Source organism: Pelmatolapia mariae, linkage group LG22, assembly GCF_036321145.2.
Source record: "Pelmatolapia mariae isolate MD_Pm_ZW linkage group LG22, Pm_UMD_F_2, whole genome shotgun sequence".
Classification (NCBI taxonomy): Eukaryota; Metazoa; Chordata; class Actinopteri; order Cichliformes; family Cichlidae; genus Pelmatolapia; species Pelmatolapia mariae.
The window spans coordinates 25,129,147-25,155,997 of NC_086245.2; the positions used below are offsets into that span (position 1 = coordinate 25,129,147).

The 26,851-nt window shown below is 41.8% G+C and overlaps 1 protein-coding gene across 6 annotated transcripts in view; it reads right to left on the reverse strand.

The window, feature by feature from the left end:
• Positions 1-26,851, reverse strand: part of fam49al (family with sequence similarity 49 member A, like) — a 41,799-nt gene that overhangs the window by 7,655 nt on the left and 7,293 nt on the right. Inside the window, exons 2-6 of one of the 6 annotated variants that reach the window (XM_065471200.1) lie at positions 14,498-14,588; positions 10,029-10,108; positions 7,933-8,012; positions 4,173-4,294; positions 2,421-2,526 (exon numbers count right to left, since the gene is read on the reverse strand). In XM_065471200.1, coding sequence (XP_065327272.1) covers positions 2,421-2,526; positions 4,173-4,294; positions 7,933-8,005 — 301 coding nt within the window. In that variant the 5' untranslated portion in view covers positions 8,006-8,012; positions 10,029-10,108; positions 14,498-14,588. Of the gene's footprint in view, positions 1-2,420; positions 2,527-4,172; positions 7,310-7,932; positions 8,013-10,028; positions 10,109-13,146; positions 13,389-14,497; positions 14,589-26,851 lie in introns of those variants that run through there. The other 5 variants (XM_065471201.1, XM_065471203.1, XM_065471205.1 and 2 more) reach the window with 5 other exon arrangements.

Consider the following 26,851-nt stretch of genomic DNA (forward strand, 5'->3'; position numbering starts at 1 on the left):
CAGGTGTCCCGAAATTTAGAATTGGAGCCAAACAGTTGGTCTGAGAAATAAAGCTTCAGAGGAAGTGAAAGTGAAAAGCTGCTTTCCTAAAAGGAAATCATTACCAGCGTGTCTTCTACATTTTACATGAGCCTTAAAAGTCTTTCTCTGATGTGTGTCCCGTTAGGATGCACAAAGGTGTAAATTTAGTAAATGACTGCTGCCTCTACACTGAAATCGTTTTTGACAGCAAAGGAAAGGATTTCTTTATTTATTTCTTTATGCAACAGCTCAGCGTGGGCACCTGGGACGAGGGGTCAAGTTTATCACGGTATAAACATCAAAATGGCTTCATCACAGCAGAAAGAACGTTTGAAGACTGCGGTTCGGCAGACAGGCCACTTGTGGCTGGCAGCTCCCACAAACACTATATGCTATACACTATTTGACAGATCTATACTATTTGCAGTCTCGTGACCTAAGAGGACATCCAATAAGTTTTATGTTCCATATTTTTACTCTTTGCATAAAGTTCCAAAAATGAATTCAACAAACCAACAGGTTTCGTCACAGTGGCAATTTCCATCTTTTATATACAGTCAGTGGAGCCACGGGATTTGAAACAGCATGTCTGTTGCATTTTTAATGTTGCATATTTAGCTACACTTCGAGGCAGAGCTCTCGGGGAGCAGTTTCAGTTTGTAGGTCGTGAGTGAGATGAGTAGAGGCAGATCAGTCCAACATTTTATGTATTTATTTTTTTGGAAGCAAATGCAGTGGTACCTCCCTGAACTTGTAAACAGACATCAGGCGTGATGGTGAACATGATTAATGTTTTTCTGCTTAGCATGAAATCCAAAATACCCACTTGCACGCTCTCCTTGCTATTGTCTTGTTAGTTTCACTTTCATTAAGGCTCCGCAGCTCAGCAGGATTTTATTTGCCCTCAGTGACCACAGGCTTAACAGAGCGCTCCTTGCTAAAACACAGACTGCATTTTGCATGTTCACAGATCAAACTGCAGCTGCTCATACAGCCTGTGCCTGTGACTGCAGTGGCAGTGGCCATGGTTATCCCACCCGTGTCATCCATGATGTTAAACTAAGTCTGCAACAAATCACACTCCACAGCTGGACTCCAGAGGCTGTATGTACAGTGGTGTTGATGCCTCAGAAGCAAAAGCTCCTGGGGCTCCATCCCTTCCTCTGCATTAAAAATGCACGAGTGCCTTCTATAAATACAACATGGAATTGTTTCATCTGAGGCCCTGGGCAGATATCCCAGTCTCGCTCCTGCCGAGAGCACATAGTGCACGGTCTCCATCCACTGACAGCTTATAGAGATGCAGCAGCTGTTAATGTTAAACTGGACCTCTCCACCCCTTACTGCCCCCTTTGATCAAATAACTATAAAGCAAAAGGTGGTGCTGGGACATACTGCCACCCTTTCTCTTCAGCACGATGGAAGTATGCGATCTCTATTGTACTGAATCTCATAGCTACATTAGCCGCCAGACATTATCATCAATTATTGGCCAGCTTCCATTGTATGGTAATCTGAGAACACAATGTCCCTGAGACTGAAAGTATTATTGGAAGGCAGCGCAGAGGCGGCAGCTGAACTCTATTTCTCTGCTCATACTCCTCTCTCTACTCTCTCTCTTTCTCTCCGCGCTGGACCACTGTGGACCACTGTTTCCGTAGCAACGGCTGCCTGGCTGCTGCTGGGTCAGGATGCTGCAGAGATGGCTGAGAGGACATCATGGAGTATGAATGTGAGTGTGTGTGTGTTTGTTGAGGAATGCTGTCAAACCTGGAGTGGCACAATGCTGATGGAGCTCTCAGCAATGCCGAGGCCCGTTTTTATCACTTTAAACGGACCTCCTTCCTGTTTAAGGAAACATATGCAGTGTGGACACTTTTGACTGCATTCATCAGTCAGTCTTAACAGGATTTATCACATCCTGAAGCTGCTGAAAAGATGCCAATTTAAAAAAACAACAAAAGAAAAAGCAGTATAATAGCAAATGCTGACACGATCAGCTCTAGCCTGTGCACTCAAATGAAGCGCAGATGCTAAATAACAAAACAGCTGTTTCAAACTGAGATAAACAGAGGACAGAGAACGACATTAGCGAGAGAAGCTCTTCGTGATTTGTCTCACTAAACAGACGTGAATCTCAGGTGTGCACCCATCACCTCATCTCCACTCATTTTCCTGCCTTCTTCTGGCTCCATGCAGCATTTTTACACCTACTAAACTGCAGCACATCCACTCAGCTGACAACCCTGCGTCTCTCATAAATGAGCAGCTGACAGCAAATGCCGTCTCTTTAGATTTTAGGTTCATGTTACAGATGCTTTCAGCTCCAACATGGCCACCAGAGATGGGGTTACATCACTCTCTGAAATGCCTTCATAGACTGCAACGGCCACACTCACCCAGTCGGAGGGAGAACTCGTAGAACCGCTTCAGCTTGGCCACCAGGGGGCACACTGCGTTCCAGGCCTTCTCCTGAAGAGCAAGGTCGCCCGGGTTCTGGATGGCCTGCAGCCCGGTAACACAGACAGATGTTACTTTTAAAAACCTTGCCATCTTTTTTGTTCCCTGTCCTTTCCTCTGACCAGTGATCTCACACACAGTATCACACACTCAAATAGGCCTCAAAGAATCTCACCTTATCAATATGATGAGAAAAAGTGAAAAGGTTTTATATTTCTTTGCATCAACAAATAACAATCAATAAATAAATCAAATCAAAACATGTTAATCCCCACTCTCAATTTCTTTACACTGAAAGAAAACAACAACGATTATTTGCCCTCATAAACATTAAATAGTTATTTTGGGTAAAATGTAACTGAAATGTATAAAATCAAGCATTTATTTCTTCAAATTATTATTCACTTTTAATTAGTCTTTCCTCGAGTTTCATTAAAGACAATGTGCCTTCTATGTTGTACTCCTATAAAAAATTTAGAGGTAAAATTTACAATCAAATTTTTCAAAGTCAGCATTGTGTGGATATATGTATTCGTTTTGAGCCTACTTTTGGTGTAAATAGGGCACAGAAACATTTTGCAGAGGCTAACTCAGTGCTTAAAGCTGTTTAAACAAGAGGAAATTGGTGCATTTGCTCAGAGCTATTTTCAGCAGCAAATCAATACATATCAGCTCCATAATAAGCCCTTATGGCTGTCATTATTTGTTTTCCTGTAAATTATGCTATTGAATATATAAGACATATAATCCTATTGTGACAGCATGTTCTTTTGCCAGCAGATATCCCCAATTTTTTTTAAAAAAGAAAGAACTATGAGTTTTTCTAATTCTCTGAGCCAAAAAGCTCCACTCGAACAGCTCTTAAATCCACCAAACTTCTCACTTTTACTGTTCTGTCTATATCCTGATAGTTTTTACACCATCAGCTGTTCATATAGCCCTTCAAAGCCTGATTTATAGACCCTTTTATTGCTAAAACACAGTGAAAATTGACTTTTTAATGGCTGTTATGGAGTAATAAACACAGATTTCCAAAATCCCTCCTGCAAAAAAAACCTTTTACTCCAATTTGCCAACAATATGAAAGAAGACTTTTTGAACCCGGATCATCTAAATGTTCCCATTTCTGTCCTGGAAAAGTGTGCAAACTGACACATATTTACTCAGGATTAATATTTCACAAATGGCTCAGTGTAAAAAAAATGCTGATGGGGATATCTGTTGGTTGCATGTTATCACTAAAGATATATTTCTAGTTATCTTTACTCAGGTTTGGTAATAATACTCTCCTCAGTTTCTCTCCTCTGTGGAATTAATAATACATAAATCTTCTCTATAGCCACCGGCATACAGTATCTGTGTCCTCAGAGTTAGGATGCAAAGAGAGGAAATGATTCAGCACTTATAAATGTAGTTATCCTGACAGCTAAGCTATCAGCAGTGGTTCTCATTAACGTGTCTGAAGACAGTTTATTGTGTGCCATGTGATCATCAGGACCAGTGTACCAGCTTTGTAGCTGATTATATTTATGGAAACGACATATTGCATGAAATGTTTCTGGTGTTTCTGCTTGGATTTAGATTCGGTGCCTGCTGCACGGCACGCTGCATGTCAGAATTCCAACCCCGGCATCACACATGAGCGCTAGTTTCCCCATGCTGCAGTGGGGGCTCTATTGCTTCATGCTCACTTCTCGTATCTCCTGGCCCGCTCCGTTGTAGGACTGCAGCTCGGCCAAGATCCCGTGAGCCTCCTCCAGCACGGCGCTGACCTGGTTCCACACGGCCGTCTCTGCCTCCGTGGGCTGGGCATCTGTGAGGGCAGGGAGGGAAGAAGGACGGGGAGTGGGAAGTGAAAGTGTCATGACGGGATGAAAATATCAAGAGCAGAGGTGATGGGATACAGAGAGGAGAGAGGAAAGGGAGAGCGGGTATTAGTGAGGAGCTTAGATGATGATGTCCTAGAAGGCCAGATAGAAACCTGAGATTAGCAAAGAATTAGAAAGACAAAGAGTAATCATTGCATGTGTAAATATCTAAGGTTAAAATCTGGCCAATAAACAACCTACAGGTAGAACAATAACAGGAGACTCGTAGAGCACGCTCTGTCACACAGTGAGGTTTGTGGTTACTCATATAACAAGTCGGCTTTGTGTCAGGGAACAGAGTTTTGCATTTTGATGGGCTGCAGTCGCTGTAAAAGCAACCATTCATGTCCACTGCCCATTCAGCATAAATGTATCAAAGCCTGGGTAGGTGTAACAGCAGAATCAGACTGATGTAATAGTCTTATAGATTTTTCTCGCTCTCCTTTTCCCTTTACACGTCTGTGGAATTATTTTTTCTAATGACTGTTAAGTTTAATTGTGAGAAAAATAAGCAGCAGAGAGGGAGACCTCTGGGCATGCTCAGTTTTTATCTCAGTTTTTTTTTACAGTCACAGTTTTTGCTTCGTTCATGTATGCACGCAGGACAGATGAAGTGCTTACAGGGACACAATTTAGGAGGGGTCCTCTTGAGTCAGCGCTGTGTTTGGTTTTTCTTGCCTCTGACTCAGGTATAAAGAGTGGGAGTGTGCCCAGGCAGCTCTCTACATGCGGTAGCTCTGCTGATTATTTTTGCACCCCGAGGCGCTGCTTCCCTGCGGAGAAATAGTAATCAAGGTATATTTGCTGTCCTACGTGCACACCAGCTGCCATTATAAGCACAGCAAGCAGTGCAACGTTAGTGACTTCTCTCTAATGCCCTCCTTCATTATTCTGGTAAACAACACATTATGTTTACTAGGTATTAATTAAGTATAGCATAATTGCTTTGTATTAAATCCACTTATCATGCCAAGATCTGGTGATTGATAACGCCCTCATATTTGTAAGCTAAATTAGCTGTATATAAAAGATGGACATATTCAGGTATCAGTCTGGAACTGCCTTAAACCTGCATTCTTTATACTGGCCAGCAGGGGGGGGGGACTCCCTCCTGGTTGGAAAAAATTAATCAATTATAGATCTTTACAGACAATTATCCTGCTGCTAATTTGATGTATTAGCTAAAGAACTATTTATGATCTGAGTTGCAAATTTAAAGTCTTCCTTAATAAAGAAATAGAAGCTGTAGTTCAAACAATACAGCACAGTATACTTCAGGCAAGGCTACATTGTGATCATACAGTTTCCTCATTCATATCCAGCCCGCACTTTTGGTTGTACTAAAAGGCATTGCTGTGTAGTTTTCTACATTTTGTTTTAACCCTGTCTTTTGCTAGCCAAATTAGCCAAATTAGCATCTCAAGTATGGCTAAGTAAATAACAGATGCACGTCATTAGCTAAGCTAGCTAGCTAGCAGTCAGTATTAGCTAATCGGCAGAGATGGTGACGGCCAAAATACCAAATTAGAGGCGTTAAAAAAATCATTGTCCAGAAACCAATTGGTTGCAATACAGCTGTGATGTCCATTTTTAATATACAGTTAATGATATGAACCCGGAGCAGAGAATGCATTAGCATGCGCTAGTGTAACGAAGAAAGCCAGGGATAGGGTCCAAGGTTTCGACTTCACTTTTATGGTTCGTTCGTTGTGGTAATTTAGCAACATAAAAATTAAAATGAATTGAGCTGAATTACTTAATTTTATTATTTTGCATGTATAAAGTTCATGCAGTGGATGGAATTACTGCGGGCAGTCGTGGATATAAATTTAATGACACTCTCAAAATTTAGATAATTGAATAAAATGGACGACCCTAACTATAATACACAGTGCAGTGAGTGATTCGCACACACTGTTTGTGACAGAAGTCTCATTATGGATATGGGAAATCTGGCCATAATTATCACAGTATTACACAACTTTGATAAACCTCAAGCTTCACTTGTTGATTTTTGTATTTAGTCGTGCTCCCAGGGGGATTTTTACAATGTGTGCAAGTTGGCTGATTACAGCTTCAGCGTGAGAGCAGTATCTTCCCTGATTCTCAAACCATTTCCCTCAGATGTTTTAAGACACAGAGGTTGCTATAATTCAGTCTGAGGATGACTTCAAGCTGACTGATGATTTTCACAGACAGCAGCTCAGTCCAGACATCCATCCTGATAATCTTTTTGTCAGTGGTCAGAATTGCATCTTATCCTTCAAAGGGTGTTAGGGAGGTGCGATCAGTGCTGAGCTATAAATAGTTTAACGAGAAACCAAACTTGAAGCTGTGTGACAGAGGTGAGTGTGTGTCTCCAGGTGGAGAAGGAGAGCTCACAGATGGCACAGGGGGGTGGGTGAGGAGGGGGAGGGACGCTCCCAAAGCTGCCATTCCCGAGTCTGACTCATCCCAATTCGCTTTTGAAGTAAAGTGAATCACAGGCCCGACACACGAAGGGGAAATTCAACCTATTTGACGGCTGACGTCTCTCGCCAGCAGTGAGCTCTCCCACTCCCACTGTAACAGCGGGTAAAGAAAGAGGGGGGAGGAAGGCAGCTGTTAAAAGGGAGAAGGGGATGTTTGAGGAGGTGCAGAACATGTTGGGGATACAGTGCAAAACATCTACATCTTAAAAATTCATAATCAGTGTTAAGATCTTCGCTGGAGATGTTTTTTCACGGTTTTTTAAACTCATCAAAACAGGAACAAAATAATCTGAATCTCAAAGAAACCCAACAATTCAAGAAAACCTCTAAACATGTCAGCTCGCTTACTGAACTTTGTGTTAAATGCCGAGCCTGCTAACAAAGTAAATTATAAATTGACATGAACTACAAAAAGATTTTAACACTGAGTAATGAAGTAAAAAAAAGATTTGTTAGGATGGATGCTTTGCAAAGTTCAGACTTCACTGACTGGGTAAATTAGAAAAGAGGGGACAGAGGTGAAATCATTAGCCTTTCTTCGCAGTCATACTTCAGCTTCTCTTTATCAGTCCCGCTCTCCTAACACACACACACACTCACAAATAGATTAGACGCACAATAGGGGATGAGGAGATGAGGAGGTGGAGGGATGACGATAGACTTTTTGTTAGCCATCGTCATCCCCGAGCAACAGAAACCCACACAGGACTGGCATTCTCTGTTTGTTTCTCCTCAGCTCTTTGTAGCTTTGGAGAGCAAAGTGTTATTGTTGTCAGTTTTTAACATTAATGAATTTATTTTCTTTTTGCTGCAGTGCCACCCTGCTATTGTGCATCTGTCTGCGTCTAATAGGATGCAGCGTGCGTGAGTAAGACCCTTCAGAAAGAAGCCAGATGCCTTTAAAATGCCGGTCCCCGGAGCAGAAATCAAAAAGATAAAGAAAAGGAGGAGGGGTGAGGAGGGGGAGAGCTGAGGAGGAAATAAAGTGTAACCTAAAGATGACACAATGGTCAGCTAAGATGGATGATATGACCAAAAAATAAAAGGGAGGAGGGGGGGAAGCAACAGAGAGAAAGGGATAACTGAAAAAAATAAGAAGCGGATGGTCTCACGTTCAAAGTCAAGGAAAACTATTGGGCCATGCTCAAGTTCGGCGCAAGCCAGCACTTTCAGGAGGTTTCCCATGAGCCCCCTGGAACAGAGAGAGGGGAGAAGTCTGTGGGTGATGAGGGGATGGGTGTCGGGAGGGGTTGTGCGCGCGTGTGCGTGCGTGTGAGGTGTAGGTGGGTGTGCGTTGTGCGAGAGGTGAGGGTGTCGAGGTGGATGAGAGGACGTTGTTGGAATGGCATGATGGGAGTATGTCCTGGGTGGAGCGTGACAACGTGGACGCAGAACGTCTTTAATCCCACTCTCACTGTTTCCTCTGAGATAAAATAGTCCTTCATTTGGAGGCGCCAACTCCAAAAGCAATCAAACTTAAAGGTCAAAGGTCGCAGGAATGCGCTACTAGCCTCAATCTCAAGACAGTTTGTCGCAAGAACAGTTTGAATTTATTTATTTTGGAAGACAGGAAACTCATTAAGACTCAAATACAAGAAACTACCTGAATCTGGTGCAGAAAATTTAAATTAAAAGTTGCAATAAAGTCATGAAATATAAAGATAACGACTTAAAATACTGCAGGGCTGCACTTTATTTTTTGTTGCATTAATAACACTTAATCAGTTGTGCTTCCTTTTTATCAAATTAGACAAACACTAGGAATAATATGTTCTGATTAGACACAATACCTTAATTATGATCTAGTTAGAAACTCCATATACTGTCAGATCCAGAGTATCCAGTTCTACTCTGTGTACTGTTCACACTGAAAACACTGCACTCAGAGGCCATTTACTGGGCCTTTATTGACAATGTTTTTACTTTATTACAAGGCCTTTTGTTGCTCATTATAACTACTTCACATGCATCTTGATGCGTTCAAGTCCTGTTGAGTTTGTGAGCTCGTATAATTTTTCCTGGATTCTGCCTTTATGTGCAATTTATTGATCTCAAACATTCGTGTATAAAATATGCTGCCCTTGGTGTTACAGGATTACCTCCAACAGCCTAACACTGGCCTAAAACTAGTCAGGCAATGTTATTATAGTTAACTAAAACTAAACTAAAAGCTAAAACTAGGTGATTAAAAAAAACAGTTATTTTAAAATACAAATAAACTGTAAAACAGGGATACACTCATTGATAAACCACTAACAGTTTGCCTGATGAGGCTTTGTTGAGCCTGTGATATCTGCAGTACTGCGAGGGCCTTTGTAAAGTGTTAAAACAAATGTTCCCCCTGCCCACTCTGGAAACTAACTAAAACTAAACTGATACAAAAAGGAAAATTCAAAATGAAACAACATTTTTTTAAATGCCAAACTATCATAACTCTGTTGTCTGAACGCTGGATCCATCCAGAGTGTGAATGAAACACATTACAAGAGAACCGTGCGGTAAAATGAAGTGAAAGAATAAAGTCTAGCTCTGTGTTTCATCCCACTGTAATAAAGGCCAAACCTGATCTAATTAGGTTTAATACTTCTGGATCCAGAAACATTATGCACAGGTTCTAATTAGCCCATAACTGCGGTGTAATTAGGATATGACTGCGTTTGTTTACTGTGTAATAAAAACAGATTGTTTCTAGTTTGGTATAATTTGATGCAAAGTACAGCTTGTTGCGTAGCACTGGTGCAGCTCGGAGTGTTTGCATCCGCTTTATGAAAGCTGCGTGTCAGATATGTGACTCAAAACTGGAGCAGTGAAACAGATTTATTTTTAAAAGGTGAGTTTCTATGAGACAAAAACCCCACGTGCTGCTTTCAATTACCTGTGGTCACTGTTCTCTATTTTACGGTCAAGCCTCTGAGGTTGTTGGTTTGGTTCGTTTCTGTTTATTGGCTTCTTATAATATCTGATTTCTGTGGACGGCTGACAAGTTCATAAAACAAACAGGTTTCCTCGTGTGGAGAGTGGGACTAAAGAGTGTCTGTTAATGACAAACCACACCCTCAACAACACTCCATCAAATCACCACCAGCTCAGCAGCTCACATCCAGTCATTCCTCTCCTGGCCCCACCCCCTCCCTGCCGCACACTTCCACTCCACACGCTCACAATTCAACCACACGGACACACGCACACAACCCAGGCGCCCACTTACTTTCAAAGTCCAGGAAAAAATGTGGACAGTTCTCTAAATCCTTGCCAAGGACCTTAATGAGGTTCCCCATGGCTGGCGACCTGGACGGGAGGAAACAATAAAATGCATACAGTACCCAGGATCTGGCAACCTGCATCAAAATACACAACAGGCACATGGAGGACTCAGCAGACGCGCTTTAGTTTCTTACCCATCTGCACTTGTCTAATTTTCTCCTCTGCATCCTTCTGTCTAAGCAATATGTCCAGAGCGAAGCCGGACGTCCAGTCACAGATGACACCGATCGCAGTTTGTGTCCGATACGCATATGCTGTATTCAATTACAGCACGGCCCAAATCCAGCCGTGAATCATTTAGCTCACTCATTGGGAGTCGCTCGAGCTGAGCGGTGGTTTTAATCCATTTACATTACTATAGTAACCCAATAAAAGCCTGCCATGTGCAGACTGCTCCCCTCTAATGCTCTTTATGTACAGCAGTCTATAGATACTTCTTCAGACCACAGGGCCAGATGCCAGAGCGTGAACCCAAGGATCCAAGCTCAAGAGATAAAATCTGTGGTCAGAAAGGTACGTTATAAAGTCTCGGGCTTTTCAGCTTATTTCTCCATGAAATACAGAGGTTTTCAGAATGATTACATAGAATTAAAAACAAATATTATCAAGGTGTTTAATGGCTTTACTGTTCTGGCCCAAACTATCAGTAAGTACAGGTGCATTAAGCATATTTCTGTGTCTGAAATGATGCTGCTGATTTACCTTTGACTGAATCACACACAGCTTCAGTAACACGCTCATGCATAAAGCATGTCATACTGTGGAACAAGATGATTTTAAAAATGTTAAAACTGCTTAAACGGGAAGTTTAGAGCAAAACACACCAAAAAAGTCATCCTCCTTAAAGGGGACCTGTTATGCCGTTAAGGAAGCTCCTTATTTTTGTATATACACCGCTCAAGAAAATTAAGTGAACACTTAAAAAACACGTCAGATCTTTGGATATCTATGCTGATGTTGACTCTGTAGTGTGTTAGGCATGAAAGGATCCCACATTGTTTGATGGAAATGAAAATGATCATCCTGCAGAGAGCTGAATTCAAAGACACACTGAAAATTAAAGTAAATAATCAAAGTAAATTATAGAGCAGATTAGTCCATTTTGCCTAAAACGGAAAGGGGGGCAGTCAGTGGTGTCAGTTGCTTCATTCTCCAAGAACTGCCTCCATACTCTTGCCACATGAAGTTGGACATTGTCATTCACCAGGAGGAGCCCAGGACCCATTGCACCAGTATAAAGTCTGGGAATGGAACTAAGGGTTTCATCCTGATACCTAATGGGAGTACTTAACCTGTAGAGGTCTGTGTGTTCTTCCATGGCTATGCTTTCCCAGGCCATCACTGACCCACCACTTAATCGGTCATGCTGAATGATGTTAAAGGCAGCATTATGTTCTCCACAGCTTCTCCACATCCTTTCATGTCTATTACATGTGCTCAGGGTGAACCTGCTCTTCTCTGTGAAAATCACAGAGCGCCAGTGATGGACCTGCTAATCCTGGTATTCTATGGCAAATGCAAACCTGGCTTCAGGGGCCATCCTCATGATTGTTTAGTCAGATCAGGTCTGATTGAGACTGTGCTGGGAGGAACCACAAACCTTTTGGCAATGGCACGTATTGATGTGCCATCCTGGAGGAGTTGGAGTATTATGTTGATGCCAATCATGCCTCATGCTACAAGTAGCTACCAACAACCCCCAAAGCAGGAATGGTTTTGGGGTTTGTCTCATTGTTGCCCCTTGAGTGCATTTGTTGTTAAATTCATCAACACCAAAGCAGCTGAAACTGATTAAAACCCCTCTGCTACTAAACTGAGCAGATCAATATCCCACAAGCTTAATTCCAACACTTTTTTAAAGTGTTCCTTTAATTTTTTTGAGTGGTTTAAAAATTATAAATGTTGATAAGAAACATAACTTAGCCAAATGCATGAGAGAGTACTTTGAGAGTGAGAGTAGATATCCTTTATATGTCAGCATTGGATGCCCCTCCCAGTTCAAACCTTAACTTGGAGGCATCCAATCAGAAGACATCTGTCCTCATAACCAATATAAGATAAATAACGATTATTTTTAACTCATGCATCTGCTCTTACAGCAAAAGCACGGAGCTGGAAATGAGCATAACAGGTCGCCTTTAATCGTCTCCCTGCTTCTCGCTCACTTTGGTAGCAGAAGGTAAGCGGCTGCCAAGTTTCACTTCCTCTGCCGTGCCCTTTGTGTTTGTGCATGTGCTGTGTTAGCTCACAGCTGAGGTCTATCAGTTTCCGGCTTCAAGAATAAGTTACAGGCGGCATTTGCATGTTCTCGAGATGCCATCTTGCAGAAAATAAATTAAATGTATCAACAGTCTTTTCCCTGTTACTCAGCAAGAACGGGTGTTGCAATGCAGCACAGAGGAAGGGATGGGATTACACTGTCCGGTCGCTGAGACAGTTTCACACGAGGACTGCAGCTACCTGACGTACTCTGTGTCTGCTCCATCTGCAGGTAAATCGCTTAAACGCGGCTGTGTGCTGAGTCACGGCTGTAACCTGTGAGCGTCGGCCCAAAACGCACCTCGTCTCCGACCTAACTTTTCCACCACCTGCTCCGAGAGATGCAAACCGAGCCGACATCGTGAATATATGAATAACCGATCCTCATCTTCGGCCTGACAAGGTGACTACAAAGGCGAAGTCAAGCTGAGATCCACGTCACGACCTCGCATAAAGCAAAGAAAGATTTCTCTGAAGTGTTGGTGCATGTCAGCCTCACAACAGCCACACACGCACACATTAACGCACACTGAGTCTGGAGCAGCATGTGGTCCGTGCCAAGAGCAGAGCTGGGCTGGTGGTTGCCAGGATACTGTTGGCCTGGTAATATCTTCTCAGCTGAAGATGAAGGAGAAAAAAGGAAAAAAAAAAACCAGCATCCAGCTCACTCGCACACCGGGTCAGTCGCTCACAACATCGATCCAATGCTTCACTTGTTACTACTCATGAGATTGGTCTTCATTTCGTGGCACGGATGGTAAACGCGATTCATTAAGCTTTAAAGCCAGCCTCTCTCCTCTTACCCTGCTTTCCTATGAGTGTGTGGCCTTTTCGTTTGTCTTTGGTCCTCAGCTTCTTCTTGCACGTCCTCGCCTCCTGTCAGTAAATCCCAGAGTGACAACTCGAGTCCCACAATGGTTTCCACCGGTTCCCACTCTCGGCTTTTCTTAGAGACTGATGTAAACTTCTGCTCTCGCTCTTTCTCCCTCAGTCTGTCCACTTCACACTTCTCTATTTTTTAGATGTCTATTTAAAGGCCTGTGGGTTTTTTTCCCTTTTCTATTCGCTCTATGGGCTTTTTTTTGTTTTGTTTTTGCTGTTGTAAGCTTGTGAGTCTAAAGAACATAAGATGTCTCTCTCTCTCTTTTTTTGTGTGTGCGTTTATATCATTTCTACTCAAATAGAGAAAAGTCTCTTCTCTCTTTTTTTATTTCTGACGTCAGAATGGGTTCCTCAAAAATATCCCCTTCAGCTCTCCTTTCTGCTTCACTTCCCTATTTCACCACTCAGCAGCACTCTCCCAGCTTCTTTGGCCTTGTCTTGTCGCAGTACATCTCTGTCAAGGTGCCGTTCGTCCTCACTGGTGGCCCTCGGGCGCAAACAAATCCAAGTGGCAGAATGGAAATGGCGATAGGGTAGCGCAAACACACGTTTGCTATTAAAACTTTCCACGAAGCCACTGGATGCATCGCAGATGGACTCTCTGGGCGCTGAGACGCGGCACTCTGTGGAATTAGGAAGTGTGTCTTTGGTGGCCACCGGTTGCAGCTCCTCTCACACGCACAGTGTTTGCAGTCTGCCGGCGTTTGAGTGGATGAAAGTGCCTCTCTTATGCAACCGCACAGCACACACAGCTCTCATCTGTAGTCCGGCAAGAGACACCAAAGCGAGGGGCTCCTCGAGCCTTAATAAAGACACAGCCCGGCTCCCACATGGGCCTGAAAAGCAAATCTGGTCCAGACTGGAAGCCAAGCGTCAGCGCTAAGCCTCCCAGCCTCCTTTCAGCTCTCACTGAAAGATTCCTCCTGTTACAGCCCAGGAGCTTCATCAGTGTGGATGTAGTGAGCACAGGAATGGCACTGCCAAGCCTAACCTCTATTAACTCACCAATAATACCATCCGCCTTCCCTTTCTATTCTGTCTTTCATCCTCTCTGCCTCTAACCACAATCTTTCTGTCACTAACTGAGTATTCAGTGGCCTGTGAATCAAACCCTTTAGCAGCTGTACTGTATGCAACGGATGCAGCGACTGCACTCGTTCAGCTCTCATCTTCACCAATCTTTATTCAGAAAATCTGCTTCTCCTCTTCCCCCAAATGGTGTTTTGTATACTTCTGTTTTTCTTTCTCCGAGTTATCTGCTTGCATTCCTACCTTCGCTTGTGTTTATCCCACTGGAACACTTCACTGCATCAACCAGGGCTTGTCAGCTCCAAACAGTGGTTACAGCATCAGCACCCACAACCTGACAAAGACAGAGAAACAGATTAAGAAGGGTAAGAAGAAGGGAAACAAAAGCCAAGGGAGGGGAGTCGACGTAAATTTCAGTTACATGTGGAGACAATGTGGGGAAAAACAGGAATGTAGTGTGTTGTTTATTTGGATATCAAGATGTTAAGAGTTGGTAACGGCAACAAATTAGGAACAAATATGACTGTGATATGATTATAATTGGCCAGACTGAACATGTGACGTCATCCAAAAAACGTTTAAGCCTTTGTTTAAACCTACAAATAACAGATTTTTGGCCCCACACTCACTCTCCTTCAGCTCTGTTCTTTCTCTTAACCATGCTTGTTTCTTTAGATAGCCAGTAACTTTGTATCTGCTAGATATTTTTAACTGATAAAGGCTACCTTGGTTTGACCAGAAACTGAAAACAGGTCAGTCAAGATCACGACAGTCAAAGAGGATTGTTAATTTAATCTGCATTTATTTAAACTGCCTAAGTGAGTCAGATAAAGCATTAACATGGAGCTCGGTTAGGGGTGGGTTGCAAAATGGCTTGCAGAGCGTAGCGCTGTTGGCAGGCTAAGGCAGACTAAATAGATGGCCTTGTATATTTCTTTTCTACACTAACTGAGCACTCACAGCACTTTTTACTAGGTTTTTACCCAAACACATATTCATACAGGTGCTTTTTTTTCTAAGCATCTAATCTAACATTCACACTCCAACAGATGCATCAGGGGCAACTTGGGGTTCAGGATATTCAGACATGGAGGAGTCAAACCACCAACCTTCTGACTGGTAGACAATCCAATCCAGCTGCCTTAATAAGCATCTGCAGAGTCGCGTAACAATTCTTTTTACCCTAAGTAACTGCACTGCATTATATCTATTTAATTCACATATTTAGACCATACACTAAAAGTAGCTGTAATCCACACACAGTTGTGGATAATAGACGTTTTCTATGTCCCAGGGTGGTTTTGATGGAGTAATACCATTTAAGATACAGAAGCTTAACAATCTGTTCAGTCTGGGAGCCCGTGAATGGTGCTTCTTGCTTTCTTCTTTCCATTTTTATGTCTTCATTTAAGCTTGTTAAGCTCATCTTACTGACTGAGTGTCTCGCACACCTCCAGCACTCTTACCCGCTGACTGGTGTAACTATTAACACTGCTGCTGCTGCCATTGCATCATCGAATCTCATCAGAGATTTGTACCACAGGCTTTCAAGATGGCAGCAGTTAAACCTTTACTTAAAAAGCCATCTCTAGACCCAGCAGTCTTAGCTAATTATAGGCCAATCTCCAACCTTCCTTTCATTTCAAAAATTCTTGAAAGAGTAGTTGTCAAACAGCTAACAGATCATCTGCAGAGGAATGGCTTATTTGAAAAGTTTCAGTCAGGTTTCAGAGCTCATCAGAGCACAGAAACAGCTTTAGTGAAGGTTACTAATGATCTTCTTATGGCCTCTGACAGTGGACTCATCTCTGTGCTTGTAGTGCTAGACCTTAATCCAGCGTTCGATACTGTTGACCAAGGACGTAGATTTGGCATGGACGGAAGGGACATGTCCCCACCAATATCCAGCGATTATTGAATTGTCCCCACCAATAATTTGATCTCTGCGAGTAAAGAAAAACAAACCCGAGAGAAAGAAAAAAACGATCTGTCAACCTCTCATTCACCCAGCGGTGCAGAAAGAGTTAAATCACGTTCTCTACTGGAGTCCTACCTCATGTGACAAATATGGCTGTTTAGTTTTAGCAGCGGCAAGCCTGCGCTGCAAGGACCTGCAAGGAGGAGAGGAGGATGGCAGCACAAAGGAAGAACCTGGATATAAGAAAGTATTTTTCAAAGAAACCTGTAAGTCACTTAAAGCCAAGTTCACTCATAAAATGTGTCCGTCATAATAACGTTACAGGCTATGCTAGGCTTTGGCCCACATCAGTCTAAAATTTTATGTAACCATGAATAAGGTGTTTTGGAACTAACTGCACAACAGGCAGCACTATTAGTTATCTCAGTCTCAGAGCAGCATTTCTAATGTTGATTGAAACTGTCAGAGAAAACGGCAGCCTCGAGCAAGCCAGGATATTAGTTTACAGAGGCTGTTAGAATTATATGTCTAACGTTAAAATTTCATCCTTATGGTACTGACATATTCATAGGATTAATTTTTGAGACAAAATATCATGAGGTAGTCATGATTTTGCAAATATTCCACCTTGTAGTGCAGTTTGCACAAATTGTTTTAAAAATTGTAATTTAAAATGCACTCACCCTACAAACATTACTAATGAGTGACTCAACAGTAATGTTTGTATAGTGTGCCTGAAATGTTGCATAATTCTGCTGAGAGATCTTTTACTTTGTGGTCATCTTAGATGAGTAGTTTTATGGACAAAAACCACCAGGTCATTCAGTGTTCCCTTAGTGCTAATGTATCAGAGACGTTGGTGTACTATAACTGAAGTAATGTTGTTAAGTCCTTAAAGTCATATTCTTTTATTGTCATGACTGTATTTGAAGCTATTTTTATTTTACTATGATACCTGATTTATATGGAATATGGCTGAAGTAAACTAAAGTCTAAAATACATTTGTTTAATAGTAATTTAACATTATATAATTCACATATAAAACTATGAATTGTAATTTTAAATGGTTTAAAAGCATGTAGAATAGCATATGTAGGCAAGTATATTTCTCCTTTTTTTTAATCAAGAAGCAAAGACAAAAAGGAAAAAAAAAAGAAACAGGGCAGGGTTCGGTGGTTGAATCATCCGTCCCCACCAATGCCAAAACCAAATCTACGCCCTTGCTGTTGACCATAATATTCTACAGGGTGGGTCATTTATATGGATACACCGTAATAAAATGGGAATGATTGGTGATATTAAAGTCCTGTTTGTGGCACATTAGTATATGTGAGGGGGCAAACTCCTCAAGATGGGTGGTGACCATGGTGGCCATTTAGAAGTCGGCCATCTTGGATACAACTTTTGTTTTTTCAATAGGAAGAGGGCCATGTGACACATCAAACTTATTGGTAATGTCACAAGAAAAACAATGGTGTGCTTGGTATTACAGGTACTGTGCTGCAGTGGTTTGTATCATATCTATCTAATAGACTCCAATTTGTACATGTAAATGGAGAGTCCTCTTCACACACTAAGGTCAATTATGGTGTTCCACAGGGTTCAGTGCTAGGACCAATTCTGTTTACATTATACATGCTTCCCATAGGCAGTATCATTAGAAGACATAGCATACATTTGCAGTGCTATGCAGATGACACCCAGCTCTATCTATCCATGAAGCCAGATAACACACACCAATTAGTTAAACTGCAGGAATGTCTTAAAGACATAAAGACCTGGATGGCCGCTAACTTTCTGCTTCTTAATTCAGATAAAACTGAGGTTATTTTACTCGGCCCTGAAAATCTTAGAAATATGGTATCTAACCAGATTTTTACTCTGGATGGCATTACCTTGGCCTCCAGTAACACTGTGAGGAACCTTGGAGTCATTTTTGACCAGGACATGTCCTTCAATGCACATATTAAACAAATATGTAAGACCGCTTTCTTCCATTTGTGCAACATCTCTAAAGTTAGAAATATCCTGTCTCAGAGTGATGCTGAAAAACTAGTTCATGCATTTATTACTTCCAGGCTGGACAACTGCAATTCATTATTATTGATTATTATTATTATTATTATTGAGTTTTTCCTTTCCAGTCACCTTTCTCACTCACTATATGTTAATAGACCTCTCTGCATTGAATCATATCTGTTATTAATCTCTGTCTCTCTTCCACAGCATGTCTTTATCCTGTTTTCTTTCTCTCACCCCAACTGGTCACAGCAGATGGCCGCCCCTCCCTGAGCCTGGCTCTGCCGGAGGTTTCTTCCTGTTAAAAGGGAGTTTTTCCTTCCCACTGTCGCCAAAGTGCTTTATTCATAGGGGGTCATATGATTGTTGGGTTTTCCTCTGTATCTATTATTGTACGATCTACTGTACAATATAAAGCGCCTTGAGGTGACTGTTGTTGTGATTTGGCGCTATATAAATAAAACTGAATTGAATTGAATTGAATCAGGGGAGAGTGCAGACAGGAGGAAGGCAGGATATTTGCAGAATAGTTGCCAGGGAAACACAGCCTCTTATTCTCATGGCAACGCACAGTTTGGTGTTATCAATGAGGTGGGATGGATAGATGGACTTCGCTCAATATCTGGAGCGCAAGGGGACGCCAAAGCATTTACTTTCCTGGAGCAGTGGTAAAGTGCTGTGCAATCGTGGAATCACGTCCTCTGCCTTATCGGGGAGTCGTGGACTGATTCAGGAGTCTAATGTTTATTCTGTCAGTGGAAGGGCAAAGGTCAAGCCTTTCAAAGGAGACTAAACCGAAGAGACTAAAGTCCAATTCACATAAAAGATTGATTTGTCACTTCTTGCATTTGCAGCTGTAAGGTGGTTGCTAATCGACATGCTAGCTAGCTAGGTAGCAGCAGGCGCTATATGTAAAAACCACAGATTAAATGTGTTGTGACAGTGTTTAGCGTTCATCTGTGTTAAACTGTCGTCTTTACTGTAGAAGAATTTAATATGCAAAGTCACATCTGGTGAGTTTGCAGCTCGGTGCAGACAGAAAACTCAGTGAGTAGCCTTTACCCACTTACCCACTTAACAAGCGCAGGTTAAGTTTGCAGACTTATGGTGAACTTTATTCTTGCTCCTAACTTTGGAGCTCTCACACAAGCCCTTTTTGTTGCAGCTGTAACTATTTGAGCCTTTACCAGACGAGAATAGATATCTAATTTTACCCCTGCTTCAGGGCCTCGACTACACACTTTGATGGAGAACTATTTTTTAAAATCTGCTAATTGCTAATCAAATGGTCCACTTTTCCATTAAAGCTACATGCCACTTGTTTGCTTTCTCACCATGCATAAACTTCAGTTTTCATCTCTACTTCCAGCATACATGTTTATATTTACAGCTCGAGGGTTTAAGATGCATCCACTTTTATAGTGCACAGCTTTTCATTTCAACAGCAAAATCCAATCACCACTAAGTGAGTAATACTGCAGTGTTGCAGGAGGCGTAAAAATGGTCTTCATGACTAATGTGCTTGATTAACATTTAAGTAAATACATTTAGTTTCTTTTTTTATACAGATGAGTAAAAAAAAAGGAAAAATGGTCATGAAGGGACTCAGTAAGATGAGGATGCTATCTAGCGTGTCACCCCCAAAATTTCGTAAAACTGGCTCAAGATTTGAGCAAATAATTCATATGATTAACTTTATGGATGAATTTACTTACACAAATCTGATCTGTGTTATTACAGTGTTAATATATATACAGAGGACAAAATTATTGGCCGCATTTGTTTTCTAATCGTACTAGTTTTCTTTAGAAAGCATAACTTGTTTATATTTGGACACAGAAACAAAAACTACCAGGGTCATTATAATTAGCCACCTGAAAAACGGATCTTTTTATTGAGCAATAGCATGTGCAATGATGTGCTTTAACTTTGTAATGCTCAAAGCTCGTGAAATCAAGGTCAAATTGAGCGTTGTCTACTATTTACACACAGTATAAAAACTTCAGCAAGGGTTTGGGCTGAAGCTTGAGAAAGCTTGAAAAAGAACTGTTGATGCTCATCAAGCTTTTTTTGCCACTGAGGTGCTGCTTATGTTTAGAGAAAGAAGGGGGAGGTGTACAAGCTAAAGAGCAGCATCCCTGCAATGAAACACGGTGGTGGCAGTATCATGCTGTGGGGACGCTTTAGGATTTCTGTAACTAGACATCTCGTCAAAGGACGTGAAGATTTTAAAAGAAATCCTCAAGCAGTCAGCAGCAAAACTGGCTCTGGGTCATCACTTTGCCTTCCAGCACGATAATGACCCAAAACATGCTATTGGTGAAAAACTACCTGCAGCAGGTTAAAGTAAATGTTCTGGACTGGCCTGCAAAAAGTCCCGGACTTGAATCATTAAAAATCTGTGGGGTGAACTGAAGACCAAGGTCACGCCAGAAGACCAGCACATCTGGAGGAGCCTGAGAGATTCACCAAAGAAGATTGGGCTGGGATTGCTCAGAAACATTTGTGAGACTTGTTTAAAAACTACAACAAACAACTGCAGGATGTTATCCAGCAAAAAGGATACACAACTGTATGTTAGCAATAAGCTAATAATTTTGACCCTGGTAGATTTTGGTTTTTGTGAAATAATTTAGTTTCTGTGTTCAAAGTAAAATAATGTAAGCATCCCCCAAAAACGAGGTTAGGAAAAGGTATTTTAAAAAATTGTGTTTCTGTTTAACACAATTTGGGAACAAATTTTCATGAAGTGCTAATCATTCCGTCCTCATTTGGAAATGGGGAAACAGTCAAAACAAATCGATGAATACTCTTCTTTTCGCCCTCATGAGCCTCATCGTGAATCAGTGTCATGTTAATCAAATATCAGACTACTCTGCAGTCTCCAGATGGCAGACACTGTTAGACGAGCCAGCTGGAGGGGACAGTGTTTAAATGCACTCTAGCTGCTTTTTTCAGCAACCTGACAGCTGATATGTATTTAGAGACTCAGACTACAGGATTATAGGTGGGGCAGAAGACGACACAGATCAGAAGTCATTGCAGAGACACATCAGTCCATTTTGATTCTGCTCTTTCAGCAGGTCCCACCCGTGACTTTTCTCATCCTTTTTCTCTTCCACTTTTTCTCCAACCTTCTTTTTTATGCAGCCGATCATTCACTTCTCACCACCTGCAATTTTGACTTGTTCACTTTCTCGTTTGTCCTTTCTTGCCAGATGCAGATAAGTGTGGTATCACAGGATACAGCTGTTTTTTTATACTAACATTAATTGTAAGTAGTCTCTACAATGATCATGGTTGCTGATTTCTATCTTGAGCAAAAAGTAACGCAGCATGCGGCTCAAAATTCTAAAACCAAGAAATTTGGCATTTTGTACTTCCAGTTCTCTTCATCTAGAAAAGAGAAGAACTCAAACCTTTGACTTTTTTAAGCTTTGCGCTACAACATTAAATATGTAGGTAAATAATTGACCTGTAAATTTCAAAGGCGTTATGTGTCCCAGAAAGGAGTTTGCTAACAAGTGGCTAAACATGACCGCAAGCGATATTAAACGCTGTGACAGTGAGCACAGCAGCTTAGCGGCGATGACGCTCAAGTAGTTCGTTAGTCTCAGTGCTGATTGCATTCAAGCTTTGAAGATCAAAAGTGGCGTCACTTCATGTAGATTATCTTTCTCAGTAAAACGCCTGTTTTCTCCAAGAATCCAAAAAGCCTGTCAAAAAAATACCGCTGGCTATTTTACTGAGAGGACCAGAGTGATGCTGGGCTTGCATCATCCTCGTGGAGCTCTTGTATGTTGAAGTGCTCTGGGAGCTCTCTCACACTGTCAGATTGGTTGAACTTTGACCACTGCGTGGCATGTCAACTTCTCATACAGCCCACAGAAAATCACCATGCACCTAGAAGCAGGAAGGAAGGGCAAAAATGGCCGAATAGTTGATGCTGTGTGCTTGAATTCTTTCAAAATAACTTACACACCTCAGTTAGGAAACACTTTGCATTCAAGTGCACAAGTGAGGTGTGTGTTTAACAGTCAGGCAGTGTGTTTGGATGAAGCTTTAAAGATCTATTAACACTTCAAAGTTAAGGTTTGGAGAGAAACAGGTACAGCTCTGGCTATGGCCGCTGAACCCTGCTGAGAGCCCAAGCAGTGTGTGAGGACACGAGAGGAGACAAAGAGGCTTTTCCAAGAGCAGAATGGGAGGTGGCAGCATCAGACAAGGCCAGACCATCACCAAAGATTGACCACTGAAGGAATGTTACAGCCAATTTGCCTCAGGCCCTCCCCATCCACATTCATATACAATAATAGATACCGCTGTCCCTCCTTGAAGTGAGGTGGGATGGAGAATGAAAAGAAGAGAGAGGCTGAGTGTGAGAGCAAAAGATGGAGTGCAAAGGAGGGATGGAAATCAAAGGAGGAGGTTACGATTCTCCACCGCTACCCCTCCCCCTTCTCTCGCTCTCTTTCACACACACACACCAGTCCGGAGGAGAGCACGGTGCCTCGTGAAAGGCCGATTGCAAATGAGCATTGTGAGTCTGTGCTGCTGACAAAGAAAAGAGGATATAATGAGAGGCAGAAAAAAATGGCAGGCAGGCAGATGTGCGGCTCGTTTAAGTTGCACTTGAATCCGTTTCTACAGTGGAACATCCTTCAGTGTGATCTTTTCTCAAGTGAAATAAAGAAGTGGGGCAGCGACTGGGGGATTTCATAGCTTATTTGTTCAGAGGTGGATAAAAAAAACACCTGATGTCTATTTGCCTTTGCTGCGGCAGCTCGTTTTGCTGAAGCGTTGAACACGGGAAATTCTTGGGAATTATAATTGAGTTCTCCTCTGTAGTTTCTTTCTCTTTTCTTTCTCAGCACAGATTAATATATGCCTTATATTTAATGCGGTCATTAAAATTTGAATACCGTGCCTTGGCTCCGGGGCATTTTCAAACTTGGCAAAGCAGATCTGGAAAAATTACAGCTTTATATATCAGTTTTAATAGCGGTTTTGTCTCTGTGCTTCTGCTGTCAGAGGACATAAAGGAATGTATCTGCGAGCTCTTGTTATCTGTATTTGTGTTGCGGGATGCCAATTAGCTGCCATCAAAGAGAACAGGATAGGCTTTTAGGGTTCTACATGCACTCGCAGGGGGGCTCGTGTGTGTGTGTGTGTGTGTGTGTGTGTGTGTGTGTGTGTGTGTGTGTGTGTGGTACTTAGTTATTGTGGTCCCCCTCCCCCATTGCACCCCCTTTTCTAGAACTCCCCACCACCCACTACCTGTAAACAAAGACAGACAGAATATGCGTGCATGCATGCTGGCGCTCTTTGTTCTTGATGGACTGCTTGCACTGTGTTTTATATAGGTCAGAGGAGAGTGTGTATGTTTGTGTTTTTACATGTGACGATAACTGCAAGGATAGACGTGAACAGCGTGAGCATTAAAGCAGATGCCTTCACATGCAGTGAGCGTGCATTTGGCTGAATCAACATCATCTACATCAGTCAGGATGGACTTTAATTACACTGAGTAATAATGTATCTTATGGACCTAAAATTTTGGTTGTAAGAACCAGTCAAATGCTTTGTTTTACCTGTTCAGCTAACCTCTGTCCACTTATCTGGACCAAATGAGGCGTGCTTTATCATTCATTGCATTGTTATAACTAGATTAGATATTTCAGCTGTTTACAATACCTTCACGAGTGCTAAAATATGACTCTATTTGAAAATAGTTTTGACCAGTAAGGAAGCACGGGTAGAAGATGAGCATGGTTTTAAAATGTAGTTAAAAAGGAGATCATCACATGCTTCAACCTGTTTTTGTAAGTCATCAATACAATATTCTAATATGACTCTTAAAAATGTATCCAAAATGCACTTTTTTCAGTGAATTGTCGTATGTTGGTGTTGCATGCCCATGCTAACACATTGTTAGGCCTGTTTGTGCTGTTGGCAAACTGAGAATACTAAGCCTCACTGACAAAAATTAAAAAATACAAGCAGTAGATGTTCTTTATATGCTAAAAATGGGTTATTTTAACCTGTTACTAGGTGGTTGCTAGGCAGCATAATAACATCCTAATGCGTGATGTAGATGAGAACCTTTTGGGGCCTAAGCTGTATCTGTGTGCAAAGTTTGCTTACTGGACTCCTGGTGGTCAAGCAGGAGTTTGTAGACAAAGAAACAAACACACAGAGATTTTGTGTATAATATTAAAATGATATATCCCATAATACTGATGCATAAGACTGGCTATAGACAAAAATCCTGCCAAACAAAAACTGTCTTTGCTTATGGGCATAAATGTGATTTGGTCAAAGCTTTTAACAGAGCTTCCTTTTTTAACACAAAAAATTCGTGTCACTATCTTCTCCACTTAATACCTTAAATAACTTTTTCTCTTTTTAAATATTTCTTTTGTTTTTGTATAATTTCTTTATCATTGTTGACTTGTGTAGTCAAGTGAGGGGATTTAAGTGAGAGAGGCAGCGAGAGACACAGTGTGTGTAAAACACAGAGAGTGAATGTCACAAGGACGAGGACTACTATAAAACGGTACGTAAAGGCAGTTTGAAGTCAAGTCCCTGGAGTCTCGCTGTCTTGTGATACTCCCCTCCCCTTCAACTCTCCTTCACTCTTTCATTCCACTCATTCCACGTCTGGCTGTATATTTTAGTCCACTTCCCTCTTTGCCTGCACCCACTAGCCACTGTTCTGTTCTTTAACAATAATTGTTTTCGCGTAGCATTCGAGCACCAAAACTCTTCCTTATCTTGAGTCTCAAACTCCAAACTCTCTAGTTGTGATCCAGCTCCAGTATATAAGCAGTATCTATTGTCTTATTCACCGTCATCAAACAAAAGCTATGGCATGGACAGCAGGATGCCCTATTAACAAATAAATTCTGAGAAATTGACAGTACAGTAAATTTCATGAAGTCTGCATGCCTGATAAAATGCTTCTGATTGCACAATTTTGCACAGTTTGCTTAAGTAGAGGAAATTAGAGAAGAGTTCAGCGTCATCTTTGATGCTTAGTTCCGGGCAAGTGATTTCCACGGATGCACATCTTGCCCAATTTTTCCTTTGCACAAAACAGCAAAGCAGATTCCAGCAGATCTGGTGTCTACTGGCAGTTGTGCTGCGTTTGCAAAAGCGACTGAGCCCATTAGAGGTGCCTAAAAATGGAAACGTCATCCTCCTGTGCAAGTGCATAAAAATAGTGAAAGAAAAATTGCTACAAATGGCAGCAAACATGAAGCGGGTGAAAGGAGCAGTGCACATACCTGAAAGTGAAACTTTACAAATAAAAGCTCCTTAAACTCCAATCTAAACTACTCAGAGCCCTTAAGCAGGCTTTAAATCTGGATATAAATTCTCTATAAATATAAGTTAACGGAAAATGACATTAGTGTAGCAAATGCATCACTTATTGCTAAAAAACAGCTAACATGAATGCACCTTGATATCAGACTGCATAATGCAGAGACCAAGAAGGAGAGTGAGAAGAGGCCAGAGCTCGTGCTGATGGTAAACTGACAGTAATAGTGATGCTTGGAATTGGGAGATATTATGTGTCTCACTCCATTGGAACATGACCACAGAGAATAAATGAACAAGGTGACCTCTAACCCCAATTTGACCTTTATATACACAGAGCCAATCTATATTTAGCACCAAAGTCTGCCAGCAGACCTTGACACCTCTGCTGTGCACACCGTGCTGCGGTGTGTCTCACATGGCAGAGGATGCGGTGTTTCACCGTTCCCCGTCCCACTGGGAGGGGCAGAGGCTCTCAAATGTAGGAGACTGGCTGCAGTCTGAGGTATGGGCTCAAGCTGACACAAAGAATGAAAAAAAGAGAAACTGATGGAAGAGGATAAGAACAGACAAAAAAGAAAGCACATTTGGGACATGTCGGTGGATCCCTGGTGTGAAAGTTTGAGCTCTTGGCTGTTTTCCTGGTTTATTTCTGTCCGGTGATTTATTTTGGACTTAAAAGCTTCTTTCAGTGCTGTTTGATGTATTTAAAAAAAGAGTGATATATACAGTCGTACAAATCCTTGCTAAACTAATTAGTGAGGATATCTCAGTGTCTATGTGCATACTGGCGGGGGGGGGGGGGGGGGGGGGGGGAGTTTCTGTGTACAATCTCACAAGCCTGATCAAACACAGTATAAAAGTATGGCTGCCAGCATCTTAGTTTGCCCATGGAAGAGCATGCACACACACACACAAGGAGCTGTGACATTTACTAAGATCTGCCATAGTTACTGTTGCCCACCTGTCCAGCTTTACAGTGATAACAGAGGCTACACAGTATCATCAACTGAGTGAAAACTGCATTAAAAGAAACAGAAATATGCTGTACATAACCAAAAGTAGTCACAGCCAGCTTAGCTCATGCCGCCTGCTAATCAAAGCTGTATCTTGCCTTGTGTGTTGGGCCACCAAGCATACCACCCCAATCTTCTAGCAGGTCCACCGCCCAGCACTGAGGTGTAAACACTCACTTATTAATAGAAAATAATGTTGTTGATATGCAAAACCTTTGCGTGAATTTTTGGCATGGCTAATATTTACTTAACATTCAACATTGTTTTTCATCATGAGTGGCATGTTTCACCCAGGGGACAAGTCTACTTTCATGACATAATGC